The sequence below is a fragment of the Pinus tabuliformis genome, chromosome Q, assembly GCF_031772625.1.
Source record: "Pinus tabuliformis cultivar Carrire ecotype Pingquan chromosome Q, CPIR1, whole genome shotgun sequence".
Classification (NCBI taxonomy): Eukaryota; Viridiplantae; Streptophyta; class Pinopsida; order Pinales; family Pinaceae; genus Pinus; species Pinus tabuliformis.
Window position 1 is genome coordinate 1,129,288,181 of NC_142296.1, and position 24,333 is coordinate 1,129,312,513.

Here is a 24,333-nt window from a genome sequence, read left to right on the forward strand (position 1 = left end):
TCACTTAAATCGCCTTATTTGTCTCCCACTCAACTGGTGAGTCCAACTCGTCCCTTCAATCGTGGATTCCTAACTCAGATTTGTTGGCAGCTAACTTGGCCTTGCTAGTGGGCTGACTTGGCCTCCATGCTAGTGGGCTGACTTGGCCTCCAACTCGGCACTTAACTGTTTCTTGAGTGCCTACTCACTCCTCTTAAGTGATTGAGAGCATCAATTTACTAGAGACACGTTTTCAACATGTTCTCAGTTATTTAATATCCTGATTTTATGTTTTTTTTTTCTCACTTTTTTGAGTAAAAGTGTTTTTTCATGGGGAAAAATTAAATTTTTCTGCCCAAAAGTGGGTACTAAGGTAATGTTGGTACTTTGAACACAAGAAATGAGTACCTACATGCCATGTGAGTCTTCTTACTACCGCTTTTTTATTTGTTACATAAATTTTAATTAAAAATTTCCTTTCTGTGGGAAATTTTTAATTATTAAAATATCCTATATAAACCTACTGCATTTCCGCAAGACTCAAGATAATGCCTAGCATGGTAATATACATTGATCCTAGACTTAGAAAACACACTCAATGCCTAGTTATTAAGACACACTGCAGCTTTGGAGGATGTGAATGAAAAAACTAAATTAATCATTTATCGTTTAAAAACAAAAATAATTAATTAAGTGAAAAAAACTCTGGAGCAAGTTCCTTAGCAACTAGGTCCCAAGGGGCTAGATCTTTTAGATAAGTTCATCATGATAGTGACATATTTTGTTGGAGAGGTAAATCCCCTCTACGGATAGAGGCGATCCCTACTAGCCCAGCAAGGGTCTAGCAACAATCAGTCAATGCTACTATGCATGTTCCTAATTGCAATTAAACAAGAGGTAAAGAGCACCTACTTGGATTCCAGCGCTGTTGTTTGATGAAGAGATACCGCCTTCGCTCCTTCGCTTTGGCTGGTCACAATCCTCCGCGGTCCCCGCGAATAGATACCTGCACACACGAAGAGGGGACAAACACAAGTGTGAAATCTAATAAAAGCAACCATACATCAGTCAGAAAGGATGTAATTCACATTAACCATTGCATAGACAAATGAGAATGGAACAATAATAGCAGTCATCTATTATTAATCAAAAAGAGAAGAGTACAACCAAATGTTCTGACGTCGGTATCCTTCTCAGGAGGGGCCAGTCAGCAAGCGTCTCAAGCATTCACCTTTGGAAATGATTCTCCCAAGACAAGAAAAACTCTCTCACACACAAGCAACACAAAACAACCTTCCCTAAGCTATCAATCACTTCCACACTTAGCACACCAAATACCTATAGTAGCAGCAATCTGAGCACTATAAGCTCTACACAATCCAAGCTATTCCAAACTAGCTGCTCATGGTAATGGTGGAGGTTTATATAGGAGAAGGAGCCTCCTAAAAGGGTGGAAGGATGAGCTTATCTTCAAGGGAAGTGGTTGCAAAGGGTCGAACAGACATGCCATAGAAGGGAGTCGATATTCACAAGGCCAACAACCAAGTCTGGAGTTATCTGGAAGGCTGGCTGTTGGAACAAATTCGCCAAAACTGGATCAGCGCGGGTGCATAACTGGTCTGTCGCGCTGACGTCGCAGAGACATAATGGAAAGGGTCATATCAGCGCGGGTAGGTACACAGAAGGGCTGCGCTGGTCATGAAATTTCGATCAGCGCGGGAAAGGCGTGTGCTTCCGCGCTGGCAGCGCGCGCGGTCTGTTATAAAGTGCCAGTCATCGCGGATATTTTAGAAACAGACGCGCTGATGAGGAAAACTTTGGAAAAATGGGTTTTTGGCCAGTTCAGAAGGCATGAACTTGATTATTGTGAATTCCTGACACAGTAGGGTGACTGACAGGGAGACAGTGACAAATTACTGTGTAACAGATGCCCCCTAAAGCATGAAGACCGAGAGAGTGGGAGGGGTGGAATGCTTTACAACACTTTGCCGAACTGGAACACCACTAGGAAGGACCGAATGTCTCTGATAATCAAGTACATGCAGTCTAGGCATGGGCGCAGCCATCCGAAAGACATTCGAAAAGGTCTGTGGAATGGACGCAGCCACCCAGCTAAAGAGACCAGAATAATGATAAGGTATGGTCGCAGCCATCCATGAAGACTCAGGTATGGGCGCAGCCATCCATCAATGAGTCATGTAATGATCATCCACAAAATCGCAACCTGGACCATAACAGACAGAGATCTAGGGTCTTGCGCTCCGTCCCGACCCGAACAAAGTACAAATCCAAGCATGTGAATACATGAGCTGAAGTCGAACATGCATGAACATCGTCTGATTACCAGCCAATGATGAAAACTGTTAACAGACGCGAGAGGTACCACCAATAATGACAATGGTCCTCAAGGTACTATAGGTACAATCCGTGGCATGTGAATCAATGAGCTGGTGTTGAACACCCACGGAACCATTCGATCGGAGGCCGATGATGTAAGCCTCGCGTCGAACACGAAGAACCTGCCATTGAGGCATGCAGGCTCTAAGGCACCTGAAGGGAGTCTCTAAGTCACCTTCCCGGATAATGAGTTGAAGTCGACAGGAAGTGACCTTGACCGAAGGTGGGCCATAATGTTTCCCACATCATCGACACGAGACAGAGGTAAAATGATTTGTGTGAGACAACAGATGAGGTTGTATTATTGCAGAGGTCAACTTCTCTTGAACATATCGGCGGCAAGACAGTGGATTTGGCAGTATTTGACATCAAATGAGCAGAGGATACGATAACGGTGGTAATGAGCAAATGAGAGGTCAAATAGGATAACCCATACCCACGGAGGTCAATTGTGAAACAACATGAGAAATTCCCACCCGACACGAATGCAGACCAGTGCCATGTTCAAGAGCGACATACTGCCGACGCAACGATTGCAGTTCCATTTTCCCCACCATTTCTGGCAGGTACCCCAGTTATTTTTGGATGACAAGCTTGACGGGGATAGCATATGCTTGAAGAGTGTCATTTCGACAATGCCCGATGTCATCAAGTGTTTAACGAGCCTGACAAAGGAAAAACTCGGCGTCTTTTCTTGTTTAGAGAGTCTGAAAAGACAGCGGAAAAGGAGACTCCAGGGGGGTCCTTTTTCGTACAGTTGTGTCTCCCGAGCCCGAAAAAGTATAAAACAATGCTTGGAAGAACCGCCCGACCATTACGATCGAGGAGTACTTTTCGTAAATAGTGCCTTCGACCCGAAAAAGTAAAAAAGCGGTCGGAAACACGTCGTTTTAGAGCCGATATCGAGTGTGAAACGACAAACACCCGGCAATCTTTTTAAGTTACACGGTCGGAAAAAGAGCTTAAAACGACCGCCTCTCGTTCCCTTTAACGAGCTGAAAGGAAGCTCGGCCATCTTTTCTTGTTTCATGTCGGAAAAGAGCTCAAAGACGACATTTTTGAGACCAAGTGATTTTTTAGGACCATTATGACTTCACCGACTCTGAGGACCTGCACAATAAAAATACCCGCATAAATCCGTTCGACATGTTAAAAAACATATTGAAACATGTATAAGAAGTGCTATATCCATGGTAAAGGCATGACAAAACCCACATTTGTAAAATCTATAGCTAATTGAGCCATTTTTACTATAAATAGAAGGGTAAATAGTCATTTTTACCATTGTTACCATATTGAGCCTTTGAGAACGTTGTGAAGCTGTGAAGTTGACGGAGCGAATTCTTCCTCGTGCGGGCACCATTCGTCGAACGGCTTGCTCCAGGTAGGTTCCCCTTGCCATGCGCTCTCTTTTGAGTCCTTTTTTGAGCATTTTAACGGTGGGATGGGCCCAATTGGGCAATTTTTTGAGTCATGGGTGCGCTCTCGGTCAGCGCGGGTTTCCCGCTCGGGACCGCGCTGACCGATTTAACATTACACGTACCAGCTTTGCGGTCAGCGCGGAAAACCCGTGTTCTTCCGCGCTGACCTGAAGAAAATACAAAGCGCTGCCATGGTCAGCGCGGCTGTTTTAAAAACAGCCGCGCTGGCGCTGTCAAATTTCGTTTTTTAAGTTTTGAACGTAAAAATCTTATTAGCCAGCACTCTAATTATTTTTAATGCTCATGCAGGACGCAATGGCCTTTCAGTGGCAAGAGAGGGCCCATGATGTTGAGGATATAGCCGCTTTTGCAAGTGCGGATTGCCGAAATGCCATGCGGGTGTGCGGATTCATGAAATTCTTCCTTACTCCACGTCTGAGAGCTTAGCATGACCTACTTGAGTTCCTGATCAGGGCATGGAACCCGATAGATGGCGAGTTTACCATCCGAGGCAAAGATATTGAGTTCGATCATATGGACATTTATTTTTTGACTGGATTGTCACGTCGGGGCGAGAGGCCTATCATAGAAGGACAACGTCCCAGCGGCGAGACCCTTGACCAGCTCATGGCTCGAGTATGTCCAGAGGCTGTAAAATCGCGAAGTGGGAAGGTATCGATTCCCACAGTGACGGATATAGTCCTTCGCACCATCCTTTTTATGGTAACCCGGACAGCGGGAAGCTTGGCCAACCATGAGGCCTCGAAGACCCACCTATTGCTAGCTCTCGAGTGCTTACAGCCTACTGTGTTTGACTGGGCCACAGCGGTGACCAACAGCATGAAGAGGCAACTCAGCAACTGTCGTCGCGGGGAGACGAAACAGTTTGGCTACGGGTCGCTCTTACTCCCACTCATTCTGGAGCGGGTGCCAGCCATGCGGCTGCAGACTATGGCCGTAGATCCACCTAGAGGTCCGCGGGAGACGAGGGCCACTCGATGGGCTCGCATCATGCCGCGCGGAGGTGGTGGCCGTCCAGCTGCTTGGGGAGTGTTCTTTCGAGAGTGGTTGGACCAGCAGATCATTTTCGTGGAGGACTGGCCATACGCTGGTATGGACTTCCGCAACGATCCTGATATGGTACTGCCCGCGGGAGATCGTTGGGATGATGGAGGTATGACACTTGATTTTTGAGTTTTTTAATGTTTTTGATTTTTTATGTACATGTCTTGATAAATGTCACGGTGCGCAGATGTGGGACCCGTTAGACCCATCGGCCTAGCCCCAGAGGCACGGAGAGAGGGGCAAGGAGCTGGAGCCCTGGCCCTAGTCCCTCCAGGAGTTGATACTTCAGAGACGATAGCTCGCAACCTTGAGGGTTTGCTGGAGGGTGTGCCGGACTACCAGGGAGTCGAGGAGGTTCCCATAGAGCACCAGATCCACACAGTGGGGGTGGCACCCAGGGTGCACCGCTTGTTGAGGCGGGTGGCACGAGCAGCTGTGTGCTACAGAGAGCACAACCCAGGACAGTAGTCACCTAGGTTCCCTTTTGATGTTTTTGAGAGACATATGTCTCGAATGTATGGAGAACAGTGACTCTTATGTTTGACACATACACTTATTTTTGAGCGCCTTAGTGCGCCACACGATATATATATATACATACATACCGTTTTTGGATGGATCTTGTTACATGTGATGATGTTTCGTTATGCAAGTGTTCAGTACAAATGTGATCTTATGTATGAATTGCACAACACATGACCCATATATTTTAATGTTTTTAATGCAAGCTTAAAAGCACACACGCACACATGCAAACTATGCTTAAGAAAATATCTTATTTACATATGCTTTGCTCTACTATGCTTTCTATGTCTTCTTGTATGATGTTATCTGTTTCGCAAATGTCTGTCTAACACATGATTTGCCAATGCATCAGTCAACGTGTTTAATCGTCTCGGAATATGTTGATATGTGATATAGTCAAAATTCCTTTCTAACAATCTGACACGTAGATACAACCTTAGGATACGTTGGTCTCTGACGGAATATCGCCCGTTGAGTTGATGAACGACAAGCTGGGAGTCCAGGTTTACCATCATTGCACGAATGCCGAGATCAACTGCTTCGGCTAGTAGCTCAATTACGGCACTGTATTCGGCAACATTATTAGTGGTATGACCGAGGCAGACTCCTTGAAGATCTAGCAACTCTCCGTGAGGATCATAGATCGCCCACGCCGCAGAGGACAAATTGCAGGTACTACGGCAGGCGCCATCAGCGAAACCAACATAAGGTGCACTAGACATCTGCACAAGAAGAAGAAAACACAATAAGAGGCAAACACGTCTTCACACCAAAGCAAAACATGAAATCATGCACACAAAACACACTAAACACGCGTATGTACACACTGAGTGCACGAAGTCATGCATAATATTTCTTCAGATACAGCCCGTTGCGGGGCTTGTCAAGAGGATTTCCTTCGTAATCAATCAACTCATATGCGCCCTTTTGTAAAACTCTTTTCACGATATAGGGACCTAGCCACATGGATTCGAGTTTTCCTGCCCCCAGCTTATCTTTAGCTTGATCGTAGAGCAGTACTAGATCTCCCTCAACGAAGGAACGAGGATGAATGTTCTGGTCAAAGTGAGCCTTGACTCTCTTCTTTTGTGCTTCGATAGCCAGAGAAGCTAAACGACGAGTCTCGTCTAACCGTTCTAGGTATAGAAGCCGTTCCTCTACCGGAGTGGTGTTGGGAAGCAACTCGACAGCTAATTTCAACGAAGGAATCTCACATTCGACGGGAAGGGTGGCCTCCAGTCCATAAACCAACTGAAACGGAGTGAAACCGGTGGCGTCCTTCACAGAAGTTCGGTAGGCCCACAAGGCTGGGAACAACATCAGATGCCAATTAGACTTGTGCGTATTGACGGTACGTTGAAGCATAGTGATCAAAACTTTGTTCACGGCCTCGACTTGACCGTTGGATTGTGGATAGTACGGTGTCGAACTATCTTGACGCAAGCCTAGTTGGGTCGTTAGTTCCGTCATCATGTGATTACGGAAATGCTTTCCGTGATCTGTGACAATAGCCTGAGGGACTCCGAAACGAGTAATGACATGATTGAATAAAAACTGCGCCGCTGTGTAACCGTCTTCGTTCAATGTAGGCATCGCTTCGGCCCACTTGGTGAAATAATCCACGACAACGATGATGTACCCATGCCCCCCGGCCGAACGAGGGTTACAGGACGTATAATCGATGCCCCATTTGGCAAATGGACCTACGGTGACAACAGGGTGCAGTGGTGCAGCAGGTGCACGCATCTTCCGGTGGTAAACCTGGCATTCGTGACATGCACGTACAGCAAGGATGCAATCCTTGAAGATGGAAGGCCAGAAATAACCAGCACGGAGGATCTTCTGGGCGGTAGCATATCCGGACATATGGCCGCCACAAGCGCCGGAGTGGCAGTCATTCAACACGCGCTCAGCCTCCTCGAGAGTCAGACATCGGCGGAGAACAGAATCAACGCCGAGGCGGTACAGGGTATCGCCCAAGATGCGATAGGGTTGAGCTTGGTGGCGAATTCGCCGTCGAGCATCTTTCGATACGTGTGGACGGAAGGAAAACGTCTGCAAATATACAATAATGTCCCCGTACCATGGGTCGAGAGTGCTGATGAGAAACAATGTTTCATCCGGGATATGCTCCTCTGAACGAGATGGTGCAGAGTGAGATGGTAAGGAACAGAGCAGTTCAGCAAAGACCAGAGATTTCTTCGACTTGGCCGCAGTAAATTCCAAGTCGAACTCTTGGAGGATTACAATCCACTTCGAGTATTTGCCCCCCAGCAGTTGACGCGACAAAATGTAGGTCATGGGGTTGCAGTCAGAGATCACGGTCGTTGTGCGCAACAGAATATAATGGCGGAATCGTTGGACGGCGCAGACAGCTGCCAATGCCAACTTCTCGACATATGCATAGCGAGTTTCCGTATCCAGAAGGTTGCGACTAAGATAATAGACAAGGTGCTCGGTGCCAGCATCATCATCCTGCACTAGAACCATGCCGATGGTGGTGTCCGCGGCAGCAAGATAGAGAGTGTAATCATGGTGGTAGTTCGGGGGTCTTAAGAGCGGAGCTGAGACAAGAAGGTCTTTAAGGCGCTCGAAAGATTCCTGGGCGATAGCATCCCAACGAAAGGATGTGTCTCGCTTTAATAACCGTGTAAAGCCCTTAGCCACCTCGGCATAATTCGGGATGAATCGTCTGAGAAAATTAGCTTTACCCTGCAAGCTCTGCAATTGCTGCAAAGAGGCAGGGGGAGGAAGATTCAAAATGGCCTCGACTTTGAGGGGATCCAGACGGATGCCTTCCCGGGAGACGATGAACCCGAGTAGCCGGCCAGATTCTACGCAGAAGACACACTTATGCGGATTGAGTCGAATACGGTAGTGTCGACAGCGGAGAAAGATTTCGCGTAGATGAGATGGATTGTCTTGACGTTTAGCTGAATGAGCTGGGAGGTCATCCAGGTAAGGCTGTACGATGTGTCGGATATCGTGAAAAGCATACGACATCGCACGCTGGAAAGTGGCACCGGCATTTTTGAGACCGAAAGGAAGCTTCTTATAAGCGAAGGTGCCCCAAGGACAAATGAAAGCTGTCTTATGCTGGTCTGCAGGGGCTATGTTGATCTGGTTATAACCAGAGAAGCCGTCCATAAACGAATAAATCTCACTTCCTGCGCAGTCATCAATAAGCTGATCAATAAAAGGCGTAGGAAAGTTATCTTTTGGACAGGCACGATTAATATCGCGGTAATCAACACAGACCCTGATAGTACCCTGCTTTTTATTCACAGGGACGATATTGGACACCCACTCGGTGAGGGGGATGGCGTAGATGAAACCAGCTCGAAGAAGCTTTTCGACTTCGGCCTTGATGGCTGCAGCCTTTCGAGGGTGCACTGGGCGTAAGCGCTGCCGAACAGGCTTAGCACCGGGATAAGTGGGTATTTCGTGCACCACAATACTAGGGTCAATGCCGGGCATTTCCTCGTAAGACCATGCGAAGACATCACGAAATTCACGAAATAAAGCTGTATAGAGTTGAACTTCCTCAGGAGTGCATGTGACTCCAATGAAAATATTCTCGACAATCCCTGGTTTGACAGAGATGTCGATAGGCTGAGTCTGCGTGATGTTACCCATATTGCCCTCCGAAGACACTTGATATAGCTGAACGGGTGTTTGGAGGGGCGGAGATGGGACACATGAAGCAAACCGCTCGAGACATGCGATCATTTCCGAATGTGGAGGGAGAAACGAAGAGCGATGGTGGTGATCTGACCAAGGGAGCTCTTCGAGAGACATAGTCTCTATGATGGCCTCATCGGAGGGAAATGTTTCCTTCAGGGGATCCGAAGTGGCCTCCTCTCCCAGCCAAGGGAAATGATCATATGAATCGGGAACGCTGCTGAGAAAAGCAGGTTCAGGAGGGGGAGCCGATGCAGCGACAATCTCGATGTAGTTGAGCTCGGCAGGACTCAACGGCATCATATCACCCCAAGAGTCTTCCTGATTCAAGGGAGGAAGAACCCATGGATCAGAGCGTACTGAAATCATGTTAACAGGGGCGAGATTTGGAGGTGGGAGGGGAAAGACTCCCATTAAGGAGGGATCTTTGAATAGTCCGGCACCCACACTCACTAACGACTTGGAGGTATGCTCCACGAATGGCACATTTCCTTCAGAAGAGGAAGCAAAAAAGGACAGCTGGTCCACCGTGACGATTCTTCCTTGATGGGGGAAATGAACGACACAGAACAAGGAGGAAGCCACGGCTTGCATGGCGTATGTCCAGCTTTGTCCAAGGAGGAGGTTGTAAGTGAGATTAGCGTCAACAACTTCAACCTCTACCTCTACGGTTTTCCCTTCTAAAGAGATAGGCAATCGTGGTAGGATACCATATGGACGAGATTCTCTTCCATCGAAAGCTTCCAGGGTCGTAGGAGACTGGCTCAGAGCAGGAGAACCAATAGCCTTCCAGCAAGCAACTGACATGATGCAGGTTGAGGCACCCTCATCAATGACTGTGCGATGAATCGTTTTGCCATTAATGAGGACCTGTATAAGGAAAGCCACCTGATGAGGCAGTCTCTGTGTGAAACCCTCGAGATCAAAAGAAATTAAATCCGAATCTGCCGGGTCTATGCCACCAATCGCTGATAGCAAGGACTTCCTCTGAGAGGGGCAGCTCTGGAGGACTTCTAACGCGGACATAGCAGACGGAGCCTGAGCTAAGTCCTCGACAATGCTATAGTGCTGGGCAGCACGAGCATTGGGGTTATAAGATGACTTCCTGAGTACACCTTTGGGAGGGGGTCGGGGGATCGTCTCAGTGCTGGGCCGTTCGATGTGAAGGGGACCAGAGCTGGACGGAGGAGCGCTGGAGGGAACCTCCGGCTCTTTCCCGGCTGGAGATGGATAATCTTTCGCTCGAGTTGAAACATGGATGGGAATCGTTCCAGCCATGAACACTTGAGAACCGAACGAGGAAGAGGATTGAGAGGGATCTGCCACCATTTGGGTCTGCTGGGAAGGGAAAGGCTCTTTTAGCACAGCAGGAGGCCCCGGAGCACCTTTCAAGAGTCGACTAACCTCGGACCGCCTTGGGCAATCTTTGGTATAGTGATCCTCATCGCAGATGAGACAAGGATACTTAGGTTTCCGCTTAGCTCCTTCCTCGGAGGGAGGCTTAGGAGGGTCCTGCTTGGGCTGTCCAGATTTATCTTTAGCTTTCCCTTTCGAGGATTTGTCCGCCGCGGTGGACTGAACGGCGTTTACCTCGGAGGTACTCCCAGAAATTGATTGGCCCTGAGGAGCATTTTCGCTAGAGGCGTTCTGTTTCTGCTTCCCAGGGTTCGCGGCCGATTTCTTTGATGATGAATTCACAGAACCAATGACTCCATCAACAGAAGGCTTTGGTGGAGCTTTGGGCTGTCCATGCCTCGGGGCATCTGGCAAATACTCATACAAAGTACCCGACTGAGAATACACTAAGTCAAGGTACTGAGCTCGCGCGATTGCTTGCTCTTCAGTCACACACGCTCCCATTGCGATGTCTTTTGCAATCTTAGGGACAAAGGAAGTCGTGAACCAGTCGGTCAGGAGTTGATCAGGGATCCAAAATTTAATCAAGCGACGACGCCTTCTCCATTCATGTATATGATCAGAGATGTGCGTAGCCGTATCCTGTTTGAGAGACGTGAGAAGATGTGTCCCAGTCTCGTACCGAATGGGTAACTGAAAATGAGTCAGAAAGGCCATAGCCAACGAGTTGAAATCTTGAAACATGCCGCGATTCAGTTCTATGTACCACTTAGCGGCTGAACCAGTGAGAGTCCTCTGAAAGAGGCGTAGCCGGATAGAATCATCAAGCCATGAGTTCGATGAACACCAAAGGTGATAAGTCATTACATGGGCCTGAGGGTCTTCACCAACTTTGCCATCAAACTTTGGACAATCACCTGGTATTTTGGTCGGAACCGGTGGCCAATATGGATTATGCAAAATAGGATCATTTGTTAATTTGGACACATCGGGCAGTTCCAACGTTGCTAAGAATGGTAACTGCGGGTTAAAGGACATTTGCGGCTGCGGATTCGAGGCGACATTAGGGTTCCAACCAGATGGTGGTTGCCCCCACGAACTCTGTCCAGACGGACCTGGCCCAAAAGGGCCTGGTGCGTAAGAATTTTGCCCCGATGGACCTGGCCCAAAAGGGCCTGGCGCATAGGGACCTTGTCCGTAGGGGAGCTGTCCATACGGATTCTGGCCATATGCGGACGGCTGTCCCTGTGTCTGCCCCCCAGCTCCCCAAGTATTAGCAACTTGCCCTACAGGTGCACCATACTGATAATTTTGGTAAGGAGTGACCTGTGGCTGTTGGTAATTTTGATAAGGAGCAAAGTGAGTTTGCCCCTGGGGTTGCTGGTAGCCATATGGTTGCTGGGCCCCATACTGAGCCTGATAGGGAGGCTGCGTCTGGTAGGAAGGTTGAGGCTGTGGCCCACCTTGCATTTGATAACCCGTTTGGGTTTGAGGCCCAGAGTAATGTCCTTGAACTGGCGGGGCTTGGATCATCTGGCCCGAAGGTTGACTTGGTTGGATTTGAGATGGACCTGGCTGGCCAGCAGGATGAACTTGCTGGGTGCCCGGTTGTCCTTGCGGAACAGATGACTGAGCCGGCTGAACAGCTGGTCGACCCTGAGGTCGGCCAGCTTGTCCAGATAGACGAATAGGGCGGACAGCGGGTTGACCTTGCTGCATAGAAGGTTGGCCCGTCTGCCCCCCAGGGTGCACAGACTGAGCAGAGGGCTGGGCTTGCTGTATAGCGGGCTGCCCTCCTTGGTGCATAGGCTGAGCAGTGGGTTGGCCTTGCTGTATAGCAGGCTGCCCCCCTTGCCCAGAAGGATGGATGGATTGAGCAGTGGGTTGACCCTGCTGAACGTAGGGTTGCCCACCCTGCCCAGAAAGATGACCAGACTGGGCGGAAGGTTGGCCCTGCTGTAAGTAGGGTTGCCCCCCCTGCCCAAGAGGATATCCCTGCTGGACTGCTGGTTGATTTTGAGGAGTATAAACTTGCCCAGTTTGTCCAGATGGGTACCCTTGCTGGAAACCGGGTTGGCCTTGTTGAATGTAAGGCTGCCCGGGTTGTCCAGTTGGGTAACCCTGCTGGGTACCAGGTTGCCCTGGATATCCAGTAGGTTGACTTTGATATGAATACGACGGACCTCCAACGGCCGAGGGTTGTCCCGGGTAGGGTTGTCCCTGTGGGCCCCCAGATTGTCCTGGGTAAGGCGGGCCATAAAGTGGTTGCCCCTGAGGGGTTTGCACATAAGGCGGCTGGCCTTGATTAGGTGGTCCTTGGGGCTGTCCGGGAGGATTCCGGTGCCCATGAAAAACATGAGTAACGGGATCATACGTAATGTCCAACGGTTCCTGGTTCTCCTCGAAAGGACGATGAGGAAGGACCGAAATGTTCTCGAGGTACTGGCCGTTCGCATCATAATAAAAGAGCGGACCTTCGTAATCTGGGTCCACAATGGGCTGCCCATGGGCATCATACGGCCCTGCTCCTGGAATGCCACCAGAAGAGGGACCAGCTTCAGGGTTTGTAGATGAGGACGCTGGCACAGCACTGACGACGGGAGTCGAGCGTGCTACACAAACGGTGGGCCTGGTGGGAACTGAGGTAACAGGCGTATTAAGACCTGAAGTAAGAGGTGTACTAAGAGGTTGCGAAACAAAGGGCCCCGTGGTGGCAATAAGACTAGGATCCCATATAGTCGTAGAAGTAGTTCTAGCGGCTATCCTATCCCTCACTGACTGATATCGCGGAGGGAGTGGGGAGGAGGCCGGGATCGGAGTTTCAATGTCTGTCACCACGGGTGTCTCACCTGTGCTGGAGGATGTCTCATCCATGGGGGAAGTAGACATCGGAGACGACATACCGAAAGGAGTACGGGGGGTAGAATCGCTGTCAGGCTCCCAGATAGGATTCCAATCTTCTATGTAATCTTCGTCGCCCGGGGCACGTACGTTGATAGGCTGGATACTCGGGACAATGGGAAGAGTATCGCTTACAACTGGTACCTCTGGAGCAACAGAAGATGGAAAACTTTGATCACTCGGACCGGGAGTTGACGGGTCAGCCAGGATGATAAGACCCCTCAGAAAACCTAAAGCAAACTAACGATAAAAACCCTACTCAAAACTATCGCACACAAGATCTAAACCAGGTGATGTTATCGTGGCCGAATTAATTTTAAGACACAAGAACCAAACTTGACCTTTTCATGTTTCGAGAGTCGAGAAAAGGACGAAAAGATGACTCTAGTCTCCTTTGAATGTTTAATGAGCACGAAGTGACAAGACGCTCACAGGCACCTTTTCATTTAGGGAGTCCGAAAAGGATCAAAAGTGACTGCTCTGGAGACTCTAGGTAAAGGGTTTACCAAGCGACCCGTAAAACTGCTTATACACCTCAGCAATCATATGAGAGCCAAGGACTTTCCGTACTGCAGTCAATCTTCCCGAATGCTGTGTTCGGTGCGTTACGGTTCACAAGGCGGCAGACTCGGCTTCCTATGGATAAAGGATAAAAGCCTAGTGGGGTCTCCCTATATACGCGACGGTACGTGGGAGCGCAATCCGTGTTAGACCACTATCGAGTCACAGAAGGAGGAATCACCCAACCATAATGTGAAACAACAGTGACTATGTTTAAAGACGCCGGAACACGTCTCTAACCTAGACCTCTAGATGTTTGCGTTTAGTTCCAATGCGTTTTTAGGTTAATTCAGTTCATTTTATGGTTAATCTTGAGTTAAGTTTCGATTTCAGGCTCTATCGTATGTTCTCTCACAATTACCTAGATGCAAACTACATGCTAAAGAATACCATTTTGTTCGATGAATTCTAACTATGAGAGGGTGAAGAATTTTCAATCAAACAAAATGAAATCAAACAATCAAGTAGCCTAATGCAGCTAAAAGTGAGGAAAGGAAACTTTTCTTTTGAAAATGCGAATCAATGAAATGTTCTTTTCCTTTTCAATTCTCAAAAGCAAAGCTACTAGTTTGATTTTCTTTCAATGGCACAAAGCATCTAAATGAATTTGGAGGAACGAGAACACCAAGCAAATCACTTAGTGAAAGCACACAAAGTTCCCAAAACATCCAACAAAGATTTCCAAATCAAAAGGAAAACCAAGTTCCGCACGAGCTATGTGATCTAAGCTCGGCAAGACAAGCAAGGATTCAAGCAAGGAGGAAGCGAAAAACCGCTTGGAAACACAACTAAAAACACTTAAACAATCACTGACCAAGTGTAAAAACGAATCCGAAGTTGGCTGGTCAAACAAGAAAACAAGATCCCGACGGAAGGCTTGACACACACACGGCCACTAGATGCCCTAGGGCTAGAATGCGAAATCAATGGAAAAAGGCAAACACCCGGAGGATGAGAGTTACAACCAGTCAATTAGAGACTCAACACAATCCAGCAACTGCAAAAGTGATGGTGGAAATACAAACCAAGCAGCGAAAGCAAAGAGGAAGGTACTTGCAAAACCGAAAAACGAGCAAAAACGAAACCCTATGGAATAAGACTTCGCAAACAAGCAGCTCAGAGTTTAGGTAATGAAAAACAAGTCACAAACCAAGTGGAGAGAAGAGGGGAAAGTCACAGCAACAGGTTCAGGAGGCTAATTTGAACAAAAATGAATTCTACAGGATCAGCGCGGGTAGGCTTCAGCAACTCGGCGCTGAAAAGAGGAGGCCCGTAGCAACTTTGCGACGTCAGCGCGGAAGAACACGGATAAAGGGCGCTGTCTCGAAAAAACGAGGTCAGCGCGACTATTAATTGTACAGGCGCGATGACAGGGAGAACAAAGAAGCAGGGGTGCGGCGTCGGCGCGGAAGCACACGAATAAAGCGCGCTGTCTCAAAAAAACGAGGTCAGCGCGACTGTTAATCGTACAGGCGCGATGACAGGGATAACAAAGAGGCAGGTGCGCGACGTCAGCGCGTCTGTTTTTAATTAAACCGCGCTGAGGGTAAAAATGAGTAGAATCAAAGCAACAAACTCCCAAACGAAAGGTAGAAAGTCTTTTAACAATCAAGACACTTCCCAGATGGACCCAGGAAGGCTACAAGCAAAGAAACAATCCCCAAATCTTGAAAAAGAGAACAATCAAATTCAAACACAAAGGGTGGACACAAGAGACTAAAGGCTGATCCCCAGCGGAGTCGCCAAATTGTTGGAGAGGTAAATCCCCTCTACGGATAGAGGCGATCCCTACTAGCCCAGCAAGGGTCTAGCAACAATCAGTCAATGCTACTATGCATGTTCCTAATTGCAATTAAACAAGAGGTAAAGAGCACCTACTTGGATTCCAGCGCTGTTGTTTGCTTCGCTCCTTCGCTTTGGCTGGTCACAATCCTCCGCAGTCCCCGCGAATAGATACCTGCACACACGAAGAGGGAACAAACACAAGCGTGAAATCTAATAAAAGCAACCATACATCAGTCAGAAAGGATGTAATTCACATTAACCATTGCATAGACAAATGAGAATGGAACAATAATAGCAGTCATCTATTATTAATCAAACAGAGAAGAGTACAACCAAATGTTCTGACGTCGGTATCCTTCTCAGGAGGGGCCAGTCAGCAAGCGTCTCAAGCATTCACCTTTGGAAATGATTCTCCCAAGACAAGAAACTCTCTCTCACACACAAGCAACACAAAACAACCTTCCCTAAGCTATCAATCACTTCCACACTTAGCACACCAAATACCTATAGTAGCAGCAATCTGAGCACTATAAGCTCTACACAATCCAAGCTATTCCAAACTAGCTGCTCATGGTAATGGTGGAGGTTTATATAGGAGAAGGAGCCTCCTAAAAGGGTGGAAGGATGAGCTTATCTTCAAGGGAAGTGGTTGCAAAGGGTCGAACAGACATGCCATAGAAGGGAGTCGATATTCACAAGGCCAACAACCAAGTCTGGAGTTATCTGGAAGGCTGGCTGTTGGAACAAATTCGCCAAAACTGGATCAGCGCGGGTGCATAACTGGTCTGTCGCGCTGACGTCGCAGAGACATAATGGAAGGGGTCATATCAGCGCGGGTAGGTACACAGAAGGGCTGCGCTGGTCATGAAATTTCGACCAGCGCGGGAAAGGCGTGTGCTTCGGCGCTGGCAGCGCGCGCGGTCTGTTATAAAGTGCCAGTCATCGCGGATATTTTAGAAACAGACGCGCTGATGACGAAAACTTTGGAAAAATGGGTTTTTGGCCAGTTCAGAAGGCATGAACTTGATTATTGTGAATTCCTGACACAGTAGGGTGACTGACAGGGAGACAGTGACAAATTACTGTGTAACATATTTTACAGTTCCCCCATGGGTTACAGAATTTGCATAGAGAAAGAATAGAGGAGAAGGGGCGAAATTGTCCAGCAGGATTCCTGGACTTGAAATTTCCACTGGTGTCTTGTCCATTGGATGATGGAGCCCTTTATTCTGCTAGGTACAAACTGGCAGATGACATTGTATTAAGTGACTTAGCACTAGAAGCATATTTTGTATACTCATCTACTCAAAATGTCTCGACACATACGTGCTTGTTAGTCAACTTTAATTGGCTAATGGCAGCAGCAAAGCTCCATCTAGAAAATTGTCTCAAACTAGATGGCTAAGTCTAGGCTAAACATGCAGAGTGAAGGGTGTTTTACATGCAAAGTTAATTAAAAACTCAACATCAATGGAAAAAGTTTGTTATCTTGAAAGGAGCTCCAAATTTATTCTCTTTATTATTAAATTCATTTGTTTTAGTCATTGTACAAAGTCAACTAAAGCTATTGACCGAAAATCTCCTTGTTTAAGTCTTTTAGGTCAAAAGCAGCCTACAACTAAGTTTCTGGCTGTTATGATGTATCATAAAAGTTTTTTAAGCTGTGCTAGCCTGCAAAGTATACTAACTTTTTATCTTGTGAATAGGGTAACTTTCAAGGACATGCTTAAGTATGTGCTTCAATTTTAGCTTTTTTGTGTATACAACCACTTCTGTCGATATATTGCTGTTATCTTGAGTTTCAGATCCTATGCCTCACCAAGTTGTAATTTGAAACTTCAATTGGTAGAAGAAAAATCTCCCATGTAGTGAATGGATTAGAAGTGTGAATGTTTTATAATCTTATATTCACAACAATGATCTACTTGTCTTTCTTGCCGCCTTTCTGTGATATGATGTCCTAATGTAACTAGCTTAGTACACTAGCTTTTTATCTTGTGAATAAGGTATTTTTCAAGAGCATGTTCAATTACGTGCTTCGATTTTCATTATTTTGTGTATACGATCACTGTTTTGGATGTATTGTTGTCGTCTTTAGTTTCACATCATGTGCTTCACCAAGTTGTATGTTGAAATTTCTATTTGTAGAAGAAAGTTTTTCCGTATAGTGAATGTATTAGAAGTGTCTGAATGTTTAATAAGCTTAATAGCCACAAGATTGATTTACTCATCTTTCTTGCCACCTTTTTGTGATATGATGTCCTAATGTAATTTTATGCGATGCAGGCCTTTGTGCCTTTTCTCCTTGCCAGGATAATTGCTATCTTGCTCTGCCAGCTAGTACTGATAAAGGAGTAGTGTTGATTTACAATGTCAATGAACTTCATTCACATTGTCAGGTTAGTGTTGCTTTTGAGTGTGGGCTTCTTTCTATTTGAGACACATGACACACAGAAACTATGTAAATTGCATTTGACTATGGAGTTTTCATGCTAACCAAGTCAATTGTGGTTAATTAATGGATACCTTGTCTACAAAATTTTCTTTGGTTTAATGATATGACATTTAGATAAATGATCATGAATGTGCATTACAACTCTTAGTATATCTGATAATGCAATGGATGACTGTCTGTTGCTTAAAATTTAGACTAAAAAATAACTACTGAACTTTAATTGTATACTTTTTGCAGGCCATGGGAACTTAATTTACAAAGCAAAGTCAAGAAACTTAATTTTTTCATCAACCCCACTACTTTTAAATTTAAATGATATAGAATCAAGTACTTTTTTGTGCAATTGAAGGAAATAATGAATGACAATTAATCCAAAATGAATGTCAGTTAAAATTTAGAGGGAAAGATTTCTTTCTTGACTGTACATGAGCTCCTACGACTCCAATAATGGATTTGTGACTTTACGATAGTTTATTCCTTGTATATCCTAGTGCTCATATTTCTACATATGAAATTACCACTTCCAATTTCTTCAATGGGGCTTGAAAAGAATTCTATCATAGGATCTTATGTTCTCTGGAGTACAAAATCCTATATGAATTGCATAATAGCCCACTAGCATGTTGAGATTCACAAGTATTAGCAAACCAAAGTCAACCCAAATTTTGCAACGAAGAGATAAGAAACAGCAGGGAAGCCAAGAGAGCGACAATGATAGAGAGAAAATAAGCCCTAGAACACATGCATTAGAGAGAGAAATAACCCAAGCACAAGATAGATCAAACCAGGAACAAGAGATCACAATGCTTTGTGGTACCCTTAGGCAAAATCACTTCTGTAAGAATGAACAAATGTTCACCATATATGAAAATACAAGTAATAATTGTGTAGAATTGTGTATTCATATACAACTAAGGTGGTAGGGTGCTTTCCCCAAGAAGGGGTTATGAGCCTTCATTGAGTTGATTGGGTTGTCCACGGAAAAATGTGAAGATTACCCTTAGTTCTAACAACTCACCTTAATTTGAACATTGGGCCACTGAGAGAAGTCGTTACATCACTTCTCCCCTTAGTACAGATTTTTGACTTCAATTAGAATGTCCCCAATATTTGGATTGCCTTGTGGTGAGATTAGGAGAGATTTCCAGAGCTTGGGTCAACCAAGTCATAGGAGCAAATTATATTTGTCGGCCTAGAGTCTCTGTAGGAGTTCCTTGGGGGCCGACGGGGATCAATTTCCATTTTTCATCATCAAGATCAATTCTGCATAGTTTGATCTTGGTTCCGTTACGTTCCGACAATTCTTGTGAAACGGGATTATTACTAGGCATATTTTAGTTATTTACGCTTAAAGTGTTGTTTCGGGCTGATCACTGAGAGAAATACGTTACTGTATAGCTCGTTAGAATTGGGATGAAAAGATCTACAAGACAAGATGATAAAAAGGGGCTTTGGGAGGCCGGTGTGATCATGCTGACGACTTTAGCATTTTCAGGGGATAGAAGTGACTTTAATTAGTTAACAAAAATCACTTGGAGAAAGGAGGAAAATGCGCTAAGTGGCTTATTAATAAAATAATAAAAGGAGATTTCTAGAAGACTGGAGAAGATTCGGCAAAATCTTATAAAAGGGGAGAGAAGGCCCGTTCTCATTTATTCGGATTTGTGATTTTGTTGAGAAAATTGGTACCAAGGAAGTGTTGCCTAGGCATGTTTCCCTTTGGCCTAAGGAGACACTTTGATCACCTTTTGTTTAAGTGACATTATGAGATTGTTAATGTCAAGGGGGGCTAAAGTATTTTTTATGTGGAGTTGTACCATGTACTTTAAATTATTAAGGTCACTTATGTTTAAATGTGACTTTATAGGAAAAGTACTGAAGTTCAAAGCACTAAAGTTCACTTTATAATATTAATGTGACTTATGTTTTATAAGTTACTTTATGGGAAAAGTGACCAAGGTACTTAAAACATTTAAAAGTACTAGCAAGTCTTTTTAAAAGAAGGGGACTGTTACCGCCCGATCTAGCAGGGGTCCTAGGAGGAGTTCCAAAGGGGTAACTACTAGACCAAGTGGCAACAATGGGACAAGGACCCACTGTCACCTCAGTCGATGTCCCTTGCTCTTTATAGAGTTTCACCAATGGGAGGAGTTCCAGTGTAAGGAAATCACTAGGAATGGTGAATCAATGATAGGATAGGTAGTGATTTCTAAGGTCCATTCAAAGGAGAGGCTCAATTATTGGTTCAAATTCTTAAAGAAAAGCTGAAAGGCTCCCCAAAAAAGACGTATAATGGATAACCTCGGGCTTAGGGATATTCAATAATGATGAATGCCTAAGATCAAAACTTCCAATATCCCTCACTTGTGATTGATGTTCTCATACGAGGGCTCAAAGTGAGGCAAGGATGGCTTATTCAATGGAAAGATTGAATTAAAGTGTGAGCTTTGGGAGAAGCTAGGGTGACTTTCCACAAAAAACCCCTTGAGAGAAATATTATAAGAGACCAAGGGTTGAGAGATATATTGTGGTAAAGGCTCATCCAATGATCACCTATAGTTAAGAGAAAAGGTTTTGAATGATGAACTACAAAGTGCAAACCTTCAAGAAATCCCCAAGTCAAAGCAACTTCAAGGGTTCCCTCTTAGTGTGATAGCTAGGGCATCAATTTATTTGAAATTCCATCGTCGGAATTCATTTAAAATCGGAGGATATCTAGACGAGACATAAACAAAGAAACTTGTCTGGACGGAATCCTAAAATTTCTCCTCCCTAAAATTTTGCACCAAGCCCTAGAAAATCTCCTTATCCTTAGAGGATGAAGAAAAGAGGAAGAAAAGAGGTGAAAGAATGATATTTCATTAAGTTAATGTGATCACCAAGGATCTAGGACTAGTGTCTGGCTATTGGGAAGATTGGAGTAAAAATGATGAAGATTTGGGAATTTCGCTCTTCAAGGAGGCCTAAAGAAGCAACTTCATTGATGATGGATGCATCTACACATCAACTTTAGACTTTTATACTTCGATATGCAAGATTTGATGGAATTTCAAGGTTAAAGGTGTGCAATCTGCCCCTATGAAAATTCGTTCTTCTTGCCAAGATGAATAACATATGCAACGAGCCAAGATTACAAGTGTTTCATAAATTCGCATTAATTTTTAGGGCACAAGCAAAATCAAAGCATCGCGTTCCATGCATTAGACATAAATTATCAAGAAATTTGCATGGAAAGAGCACATACATGACAAGAGAGTTCACATTTGCAAAATAGAAGCTCCAATAGAGAGAGCGAAAATATTCCATACATCAAAATGCATTTAATCATCCAAATCATTCCACAAATTGCAGGTTTGAAATCTTTAGAAAGATATATCCCAAAGCCAAGTGATGACGAGGAATGAAATGAACCTCTCATCAATTTATATGATCCTCTAAGGGGTTCGAATTGCCTAATTAGGCCTAATGATGCCCCTAATAATAAAATAGTGTACAAATAATAACCTTTTGGTGACAAGCCCACCAAATAGCTCCATAATATGAAAAATAAGCCTCTCAAGAGGGCTAAAATGATAATACAATAGCTAGGAGGCATGTTGGAAGGCCTAGTGAAGTCAAACATTTGTCAAAATGAATGAAAGAGCTCTAAAAATAGTGATGAAGGGGATGGTCCCTTGATCTCCAAGCAAATGACCTATGGTGCTGCCAAGTGGTTGTAGGGTCACAAAGGCACCCTCATGGGTTTCCAACTGAATCGAACAAGCATGTATCCCATCTGCAAGGGCTGGAATAATAATCAACTAGGCTCTTGATCAACTGCCAAGTGTGTGGTTAAGTGTGTAACCAGATGGGCAAGGTGGTCTAGGTGCATCATCACCATCATCAAATAAGTGGAACACGAGTGTGCAGTGAGTAGTATTGAAGGATCCCATGGCATGGCTATTTGCTCTCTACTATAGTGGAGGCCCATGAATCTCAACGCACACCCTATAAATGCCAATATTACTCTCTGGAGGGCTTGGACCCCGTATAGGGATACCAAACTCCAAGATGAAGACCCACTTGTAGAGGAGAAACCATTCAAGCATACTTCATGAGGATATCAAAAATCAAAGATCAGTTGTCAACTTCTGGTGAAGTTGTTTCTGATAAAGAACTGGCACTGATTTTGCTTGGAGGTCTTCCTTCTTCTTGGGAAACTTTTATTACTACTATCAGCAATAATGACAAGTTTCCTACATTTGATGAGCTCCTAGGAAAGTGCAGTCAGGAAGAAGCCAAAGTGATTTCTAGAGGGAGAATTCCCAAGCATTGTTGATTTCTGTAGCATCGGATGTGCTCTAGCCTTGAGATTTTGCAAAGAGGCTAAGACACATGCATTCTCCAAGACCCATAAATTGTTTGGGAAAATTCCACTTAGAGATGGTTTAATTAAAATAATAAATCATTTTTTAATGTATTCCTAAGTCTAAACTTAGGAAATGTGATTAATTAAAGGGTATTAATTCAATCTGGTGTGAATCTTCTAGAAGAAGATGAGGATCAACTCCCAGTTAATCTGAGCCTTCCATTATGTTTTAATCTTGGCCGTTGGTGCTCCAACTGTTGAAGTTTCTAAGTTTACCTAGTTAGAAACCCTCCATGCACTTTATCTAATTTATTACTACCTACTTATTATCTTCCTTAACAAGTTATTTACAATGTAAATACTGAAAATAAACACTAATGCATGCTCAACATATTACAGATCAACAACTAAAAGAAACAAGAACAAACACACCACATGACAACATTATTTTTGGACTAATGTCCCTAGAAAAACCCAATGTGGGAAAATCGGTTCAGCTATCTGAGGGTTTTCTTATTAAGCAATAACAGAGTACAATCTGGGTGCCGAAACTGGCCTACCCAGCAGAGAATTTCCTTAGCAGTAATACTTCTCGGTTTCTCACAAATCTACAGGCTGAAACCCCAGATAATCCTTTCGGCAGCTGCTCAGCACCAATCTGCCCCAGAAACCCCAGCGTCTGCCCAATCTGGACTGCGTCTGCCTCTCCTAGCCTAGCGCTGGCACTGCGTCAGCCTATCTTGGCCTGCGTCAGCCCCAGGAGGCCCTGCGTCAGCTACGCTGACCCCTCTAGTGCTTTGTGCAGCACTTAGCTACCTCTGCGTGAGCACTGGCTACTCCTGCGTCTCTCTCTGGCTGCTCTGCTGCTAACCCCACACTATCTTTGCCTCTTTGTCTCTCTGTACTCAATGCCCCTCATCTTCTCTCCCGATCACTGATTCTATCTCTCTTAGCAAACCCCGCTCTAGAGAATAGAATGATTGATTACTCTGGTGTACTCTCCAAGTGACCCTTGTTGAAGTTTCTAAGTTTACTTAGTTTAGAAACCCTTCATGCACTTTTTCTGATTTATTCCTACCTACTTGTTATTTTTCTTTAACAAGTTATTTACAATGTAAAGACTGAAAATAAACACCAGTGCATGCTCAACATATTACAGATCAGCGACTAAAAGAAACAAGAACAAACACACCACATGACACCATTGTTTTTGGACCAATGTCCCCGGAAAAACCCAATGCGGGAAAACCGATGCAGCTATATGAGTGTTTTCTTATTCAGCAATATTAGAATACAATCTGGGTGTCGAAACTGGCCTACCCAACAGAGAATTTCCTTAGAAGCTATACCTCACAGTTTGAGAGAAATATCCTGGCTGAAACCTCAGAAAACCCTTCCGACAGTTCCTCAGCATAAAACTGCTCTGCAACCTCATCGTTTGGCCAATTTGGACTGCGTTAGCCACTCATAGCCCATCACTGGCCCTGCGTCAGCCTTCCTTGGCCTGTGTTAGCCCCAGGAGGCAGTGCGTCAGCTCTGGGAGCCTCTATGTCAGCCACGCTGGCCCCTCTGGTGCTCTACGCAACACATGGCTTCCTCTGTGTGGCCTTGCGTGAGCCCTTGCTGGCTCTGCGTCACTCTCCTTGGCTGTTGCGCTGCTCTCCCAACACAATCTCTGCCTTCTTTGTTTCTTTGTACTCAATGCCCCTCAGCTGCTCTCCCAATCACTGATTCTATCTCTCGTAGCAAACCCCGCTCTAGAGAATAGAATCACTGATCATCTGGTGTGTTCTCTAAGTGACCTTCAAGCCTTCTCTTATACTTTTTTTGTTGACATTTCAATGGCCGAGGTTAAGTCC

General features: G+C 45.2%; 1 protein-coding gene across 1 annotated transcript in view; it reads left to right on the top strand.

Moving 5' to 3' along the window:
• ATG18B (autophagy 18 B-like protein) overlaps positions 1 to 24,333 on the top strand; it is a 326,386-nt gene that overhangs the window by 202,749 nt on the left and 99,304 nt on the right. The window contains exon 6 of the mRNA XM_089383325.1: positions 17,958 to 18,070. Coding sequence (XP_089239451.1) covers positions 17,958 to 18,070 — 113 coding nt within the window. The remainder of the gene's footprint in view (positions 1 to 17,957; positions 18,071 to 24,333) is intronic.